Source organism: Aplysia californica, unplaced genomic scaffold (assembly GCF_000002075.1).
Source record: "Aplysia californica isolate F4 #8 unplaced genomic scaffold, AplCal3.0 scaffold00488, whole genome shotgun sequence".
Lineage (NCBI taxonomy): Eukaryota > Metazoa > Mollusca > Gastropoda > Aplysiida > Aplysiidae > Aplysia > Aplysia californica.
In genome coordinates, this window is record NW_004797758.1 from 163338 (window position 1) to 171805 (window position 8468).

Below are 8468 nucleotides of genomic sequence, written 5' to 3' on the forward strand. Positions count from 1 at the left end.
TCTCTCTTCTTATCATATAATGTCTCCTCCTCTCCTCTTTTAATTTCAAAAGTCTTTTCCACTCACTCTGAACTGGTCTGACTGGTTAGACATTCAACACAATATATATATATATATATATATGCAACTGAGGTTATTGGAAAAAGTCAAAGGAAAGAGAAAGGAAGCTTGCATGAACTTTGAGTACTGATACCACGTTAGTTATTCAAACTTTATTTTGTTCTTTTTATATTATTATGTGCTTCAATGTTTCATGCTTTTACTTTGAGTGATATTATTTGTACACTTGTGATCACTTTATTGAGTGGGTTCAAGCATCTGTACATTTTTCTTCTGTTTTTATTCTTTCCTTAGAATTTTAGAATTTAATCACTGATGTAGAGCAGGGTGCCACCTAACTAATCTCAAAGTGGCTTGGATGATTGAGAGAATATTAAATACTAAAATAGTAAAAGCACTGAAATATATACCCCCTTCACTTTTCTTGTGTCTTGTGTTGTCACAGTGGCTCAGATGGCCTCCTCAAGTTGTGGTTGATCAAGACTAGTGAATGCCTCAAGACTCTGGATGGCCACGAGGCTAAAGTATGGGCCACTGCCATCAGCAAGGAAGAGGATTATTTATTATCAGGCGGAGCTGATTCTGCTCTCATCCTTTGGAAGGTAGGAAAGGCTTTGCTTTGAGTACAGTAAAACTAACATGAACTTTTTGGGAACCACAGAGTTTCTTTGTATTAAGCAGATTCCCTAAACAAAATTTAGTTTTAGTAGTTATGAGTTTATCGATGAATTCATGGGTGCTCTTGTATGATTTACTCCTTCTTCCCAGTCAAGCATCTATCATCCTTATATCTTCTCCTTTTCATTTTTTGTTAGTCTCTCGTAAGACCTCCAGTCTTCAGTACTTATATGACCTATTTGTGTAGAAGTGCCACAAAACTCTTACTAAATCGAAACGAACCCATGATCTTGATACTCTGTACATGAATTACTTTATCTTTGTCATCTCAGGATGTCACTGAAGAGGAGGAAGTGGCCAAGCAAGAGGAGATGCAGAAACAAATTGTTCAGTGAGTTGGGTTGTTTTTTTGTTTTTTTTTAACCTCTTGTATACATCTTTGTAGTCAGTTGGGATTTATTTTGTTTTGTTTCTGGAGGTGGGGGATGTTACTGAATGAAGATAAGTTAATCACCAGTATGTTGCTGAAGTGTAGCTCTATTATTATTTTATATTTCGTGCAAGTGCTAAAATGTATGCAAGGTTGTGTAAATCATATTGTACTTGGTCTTACATGGTGAGATCATTTCAGGGCCAGACTGTTTTTGAGTTGTACGGCGTTTTAAAACGGTGAAGAAAAGACATTCTTTAATCCCTGTCGAATGTCAGCAATTGTTTCCAGAATTAAGCATGAGAAACTGATGCTCTACCTGCATGCCAAACGTTTCTGTGCAAGTGTGCTTTTCTCTTCTGTGAATAGTGAAAGTTTCACCATACTTGAATCTCTACATTTTATGTCCCTTTTCTGGCAGTATTGTGAAATTTTTTGTGAAGAATTTGTTGGGGGTTTTTTGGGGGGTGGTGTTTTTGTTTTACAGATAATTTTTTGTACCCTTGTCTCTCTCTTCTTATCCTCAGAGAACAAGTTTTGTCCAATCTGATTGCTGACAAAAAGTTTGTGCGAGCTCTGGGTCTTGCTATTTCTCTAAACAAACCTTTTATGGCTCTCAATGTGATGAAAGGTATGAATTTCTAGCGCCCACTCAATCTAAATGGATGTTTTTTATATCAAACGAACTGCCAGTATACATTTGCCCTTCTTAATTTGCTGATTTTTAGACTGTTAACTAGAAGTGTAGTAGATTATTTAAATTTTTTTTCTTCTGAAAAACAGTGGCTTGGATTCTTTTGATAATTCAGGATAGGATGGAAACATTTTGAGTTCTTCAGTATGTTTGAAATGTTGATATTGATCTATAATATGTAAAAGAAGTCATATCAATATTCTATTAGACAACCTGTCTAGAATGTCAATGTAGTACTAGCATCTGCGTTTGTTGCCATTTTTTTGTCCAAAAGTTGCCACAAAAAGTGGCAAAAGTTGCCATTAATTTTGAAGCTTTCAACTCTCTGTGACGATGTATACAGCAATATGTTGATAAAGGTAACGATCTAAAGCACCAGAAATTTCTTGTGCTCTGTTTTAAGCATCCATAATATTATTTGTAGTCACCCACAGGGTAATAACGTGAAAAATAAAGATTTCACAACAGAATGAAGTCAAAATTAGAACAGCTCGGATAAATAACCCCAAATATTAACAAATAAGGGCGCGTGTCCACCTATCCGAAGATTGGCTGTTTTAACCCTAAACGTGTGTTATTCAAGGAAAAGGAGATCCAGGCCTACAGGATATTACATGTAAATTATGGAATCACTCGCAATTGGGGCGTCCCGGTGTCAGTGTTCGGTTTTTAGTGGAAGCGCGCTCTAACATAACACATTTATATTTTTAAAAGGGTAGGAACAGAAATTAAATGACATTATGCGGTATAAACACACACAAAAAAGAAGAACAAATCATCCGAACAATTTTAGAAAAATTAAAACACCAACAAATTAAAACACAATAAAGAGGGGAAAATAAAAGAGACACCAATATAAATAGTACGGTAATGTACCATTATATTCCCCGCATGAAAATAGATACACATGGACATCTTAAAACTTATCGAAATACATGTCTAATACGTTATAAAGTAGCTTTGTTGTTTTGTCTTTTTTGAAAAATGCAAAAATCGCAGCCACGATTCGCGGGCCAAACAATGCCAAAAATCGTGGCGCGACAAACGCAGATGCTAGGTAGTATTAGTTGCCTTTCATTAACCCTTACAGCTTGAGTCGCATGTATTTCCCTTGTGAGATCTTGTTTCCCAAGGCCCAGATTCGTATTTCCTTCACAGGGCGGCAGCCACCTCAACACTAGCGAAATGTTTTTACCATAAGCTTTCCAGTTGTCTCTGAAAAATATTCTACTTTTTTTATCTTCTAAAACTTCTAACAAAAGCAGTAAGCCAGTATCAATTGTTTTAATGTGAGTAAAAATTTGGAGACACAGTATTGGCTGCTCCTGAGGGGTCCAGTTTTACTTGGGCCAAAAGAAAGTGAGGGCTGAAAATAACCTGAGGCTGTGAGGGTTACATTTTCAGCATGAAGACTAAGAAATTAGTTTTTTTTAAATCTTCCAACATTGATGTTATTGTAAGTAATTCAGGAATATTGAACGATTAGTTGGGAGGGGGGGGTTGTAAAATAATTTGTATCTCTTTTTCTTACTTTTTTTTTTGTGTATTCAGAAATTGTGAAGCAGGAGGATGGTGCGAAACTAATGGAGAGGCTGGTGTGCAAATTGCGAATGGATCAAATAGGTGAAGTACAGTCTCAAACTTTTTTTTTGTCTCCTTCTTCTTCTATATAGAGTCACACTTGAAGACTCGTATCTATTATGTACTGGGCCGTCCTATTCAGTTCCTTTGTTGGCCCGTACAGTTTCTCCTGTAGTGTTAAGTAGGGGGGGGGGGCACATTTCATATCATTCGGCTCTGATGTCCTTCACTCCTGAAGGATGTATTCCATACTTTGGTCTGCTTCTCCACACTGGCATTTTGACGACTGTGCAACTACACAGAGAAGATATTGATCGTTATATTGTAGTAACTGAAGTTAATACTCCACTAGATACAGAGAACTTGATACTGGGTACAAAGAAAATATTGCAGAAAAAAAGGAAAAACTAATTTAGGCCCTACTCTGTTTCAAACCTAAAAATTTCCGCCTGACAGATGAAGCCTATTATTTTCTGAAAAATGTATAGTAGACAACTGGTGTGTCAGTGTGAGGTAAAACATATTCCCAAGGAAAAAAACTAAGCTTCAGCTCATCAATTGTACAGAAAAACTGATCAACTCTGTACTTGTTGTGTGGTACATAATCTGTACATAAGTCCTAACAAAACAGAAGTGCACAATGCATGTACAGATGTTTTAAACTTGTACAATCATCATAGACACGTATGTGTTTTCTGCTCTCTTGTCACTACAAGGATCGCTTTTACTTTTACTTCAAAAAGACTGCTCAATTCAGTAAAAGCTGTGTGTCTCCCATCTCCAGGATCCCTGCTCAAGTTTGCCGTGGACTGGAACACTAACAGTCGCAACTGCCAGGTGGCTCAGCTCCTGTTGAGTTTGATCCTGCGGAACTTCCTGCCAGGAGAACTGGTTCAGTTGCCGGACATCCAGAACGTTGTAGAGGCTCTCACCGTCTACACAGGTAAGGTCCTTGATGTGTTACATCACAAAGTGAAAAAAAAGCAAACAAGAGAGAAAACACAGGTAGTTTGAGATTTTGTCTTAACCTTAACTAAGACGATTAGTTAACCAAACTTCCCTTGCCCTTCAAGCCATAGAAATTTAGAGCCTAGTTGTAAGGTATCAGTACATTTTTATACTTGCTAATCATTTTTCCCTTTGAGCAAGGCCTTAAGAAATGAAATCGTTATGTAGTCAGTGTCTTAGACCTGCTTTTTTTTTTTTTTTTTTTTTTTTTGGTTTGTGTATGTTGGACCAGTTTGGGAGGGGGGTCTGGAGTTTGATCCTTGCTAGTGTCATGTCCCCTCTGGATGTACACATATTAAGATATCTTGATTCTAGATCTAGATTATATTTCCGAGGCTATAATTCTAATTCAGTTTAGATCTCTAAGTAAGAAAAACACTACAGGGGCACTAAGTGCAAACGGGACCGCAATTGTTCAGGAGTGCCAAAATCGCTCAGTACAGCAGCAAAGGTGTTGCCTCCTTAATCCAATCCAATACTGCTCTGCATCGATGTACAAGTTTGAAGTGAAAGAAATCTTTTTATGAGACACCAGCTGGCAACAAACACTGGATTTTTAGTCACCAAACTGTGTCAAATGCTTGTTAGTCAACTAGTGCCTTTTTGTTTTGTTGTTGTTTTGTTTTTTTCTTTCAAATACATTTTAATTCAGTTGTCTATGGTTAACAAATATGACAGTTTTCCCTTCCATAACCATGGGCTAGATGTTCCAATAATATTGCCTCTTGGTCTCACTGTTTTTTTAAACAATATTGATGTTTAAACCTTAGGGGTTCAAATCTACTCTATAAAACAGGAACATTAAAAAAAGAATTATTAAAATCCATCAATAAACCATCGAGATATGGTATTTCAAAGTTTTCTTTTTGAACGAAACCTTTTCAACTGCGACTTTCACCCATGTTAGAGGTGTTCTAAAATAGAAAGTGCAAGATCAAATTAATGAAAACTTTGTTTTTCCCAGAGCTGTCAACACTATATTGATATCTTTAAATCAAAGCATGTTAGAATGACTGGTTTCCAAGATATATGCCTTCAAAAATTGGAAAAAAATGCCAAAATTTGTCATTAAGAGCTCAGAACCCTATTTCAACCTCTTCCAAATTAGTCAAAACTGCCTCCTCATTAGTGAAAAGCACACAATCATTACAAATACATGCATAGACTTAGCTGAATTTTATTTAGACCTCTCTGACCATAAGTAACTTTTCTGGACTCCTCTGAAGTGGGCTTCGGTGCTAAAAACGCCTCTTGGAAAAAAATTAGGGGAATTCTGGTACACCCTCGGGCAAAAAGCATCATAACAAGTGAACACATTAAGCTACAGGGCTAAATCATACATCAAATTAAAGCTCAATGCAAGCTCTACGAGGCTAAATGAAAATTGTTTACTAAAACCTCTTATACACTCCATAATTGGGCCCTAATGCCCAAAAACCTTCCATTATTGAGTGAAAATTATAACGTCTGCCGACTGGGAAAAAATTCATATAAAGTCAACAAATTGTGCTACAAGGCTGCATTATATATCAAATTAAAGCTCTTTTCAGGCTCTGTGCAGTGAATTAGTTTATAGAAAGTAAAAACCTTCCAAACATTTCAGAAATGGACAATAATGTGGAAAAAGTCATCAATATTGGCTCAGAAAATTAAAATATCTGCTCAGGGGGTTAAAAAATTGGAATTAAATCAACATACTGTTCTACCGTAGTTTATCTTGTATAATATAGATCTAGTTCTAGTTCTAGATTTATTTATCATTTTTGCTGAGAAAGAAACCAGTGGCTGGGGAAATACAATGTATCATCGTGTGTCCAGTAAGTGGATGGAAGAAAGAAGGGGGGGGGGGGGGGGGGGCTTTCTCCAATTATCAGGTGACATCTAAGTCTAACTGAGTCTAAGAATACATAAAAAGGCTGGTTGATTCAATAATTGAATATCCACCAATCAAGAACGTAGATCTAGCCTTTTATGTTACCAAATTAAATGCCAAACAATAGATCTACGAACATTTCCATCGGTAACACTAACACCCGGTAACCTCCTTCCGAGTGTTTAGTAGTGTGTGATGACATGTTATTATAAATAGAACTCCCAGTTCAACTCTTCACGGCTTTATTCTTTCACTTTGTTGACCAGAGATGCTTAGATTTCGATGCATTTAGAATAAATAAGGTGTTCTTAGTTGAAAAGACAGCAAAAATACCACCACGAAGTGATACATTTGTATAGATCGCAATTAATTCACTATGAGGTGGTGGAAATGTAGGTCGGCGTGATTCCCACCAAACAATAACAATCCATTCACATTGCAAGTGGTGGCCGATTTGTCTTATTTTTCAAAACACGATATTCATATGTATCCTAAAAGAAAATTATGATAACACTTACATAAATTGACGCCATAAACAGATCTATCGAATGTTTCTTTTGCTGAAACATCATATAATCGTCTGCTGGTTGGGTCAAGTCAGAGGGGGTGGCAATGGGCGATGGAACAGCCGCAATGGCAGAATGAAGATCTCCTGAAAGTGGATGTTACCCCACTTCAGAAAAAGCAATATAATTTCTACTTCGTGGAACGTAGTTGGCTTTTCTAAACACATAAACTAGATGGTAGAGATGCCTAGGATTGTGATCCTGGCACGGATAGTCCGATTTGTGTCGAATTTCATATTTTAAAATGCTTTCTTCGTCTTTACATCGTACCACTCATGCTTTCCACTCGGAATAAAAACATAAACACATTCCCCGGAAATTCTCCTGAAATCCCAGATTTTTATGTTTCAAACCGCAAGAAAATTCGATGATTCACGACTGAGAAATCGAAATTTAAAACAAGTACCCCCCAAATCTAAGCGCGCAAAATTGCGAGACGGCCGAGTTTTCCCGTGTTAAACTTTAATCAATTAAAAACTTAATATGCAATCATAAGTATCAGTTTCTCGTTCACCATGGAGAAGGAAAGACACAGAAAACAGTGGTATCATTTTCATTAGTGTTTACCAAAATTAAAACCAGCTAATAGTTGGATGAAGTTGTCCAAATCTGGCTTCAGCCGTAGCTGTTTGCTTTGAAAACGCGCCGTCTGCAGTACTTAGTTTCATTCTGATTTCATGAACATTTCTCCTGTATGATCTTTGGTATATTGTTCTTTATTTGTGAAATGTTTCACTACATGGTTTCTCCTTCTCCCCTTCCCCACAAATATTTCAGACCGGCATCTTCAGCGCTTGGACAGTTTGCTGATTGATTCCCACTTTGCAGAGTACTGCTACAGCTGTATGAAAACTGCCTGAATTGTGTTGAATAATACCAGTGCAAGTTGTTTGCTTGATAACATGACTGGTACTGGGCTTCATGGGAGAGGGGGGGTGGGGGATCACACAAGTAGGCTGTCTGTTTGGAAAGGAAAGAGAATCGTTGTGTGAGAGTAGCATACACAAGTGACAGAGTGTTTCTGTGAAATGATACTGAGAGGCAAGTATTTTGACCTGTGAAATTTTTGTTTCCCCTCCCAGTAGTGGTAAAAATAGTTGTTCAGCATGGGGAATGATAAGCCCCTCATTTAAGTGAAATGTTAAGGGTGTAATGCTTTCATTTTCTGATTAAATTCCTTACAGCCGAGTGAAGCATAGTAATGGATACCCTCAAATTGTGACTGGCCAGTGTGACAGTGTAAATTACTTTCTTTCAACGTTTCTTTGAATATGCTGTTCATATTGCTAGTGTGAAACACTAAGTGTATCAATTGCTTGTATCTACTGCTACCTTGATCTTATTGTTAGTATTTTAAATATGTATATCTTCTTGGTGTCTCAAACAAAATTGAAAGGAAAAAAATCTGTATCTTGAAGAATATCTCTGTAATACCTGTAAAATAGTAGACAACCCATACACCTTTTGTGATTCCAAACATATTGACCATGTCTCTCATTTGGAACATATCAGGGAAGTCGAGGTCTGAAGGGAGGGAAGTTGTACAGTGGAATCCTGTTATAACGAGAGGGAGGGGACCGGTGCAAAATGTCCGTTATAGCAGGATTCTCGCTATAAGTAAGGGATCCAGTAATAAAT

General features: G+C 37.0%; 1 protein-coding gene across 1 annotated transcript in view; it reads left to right on the forward strand.

Annotated features, from left to right (window-relative positions):
- The window catches only part of LOC101860436 (transducin beta-like protein 3), a 29024-nt gene extending 20799 nt beyond the window's left edge, over positions 1-8225 (forward strand). Inside the window, exons 17-22 of the mRNA XM_005105723.3 lie at positions 506-662; positions 1011-1069; positions 1636-1739; positions 3354-3425; positions 4168-4326; positions 7608-8225. Of these exons, the coding sequence (XP_005105780.1) occupies positions 506-662; positions 1011-1069; positions 1636-1739; positions 3354-3425; positions 4168-4326; positions 7608-7690 (634 nt within the window). The 3' untranslated portion in view covers positions 7691-8225. The remainder of the gene's footprint in view (positions 1-505; positions 663-1010; positions 1070-1635; positions 1740-3353; positions 3426-4167; positions 4327-7607) is intronic.
- Positions 8226-8468: the final 243 nt, after the last annotated feature.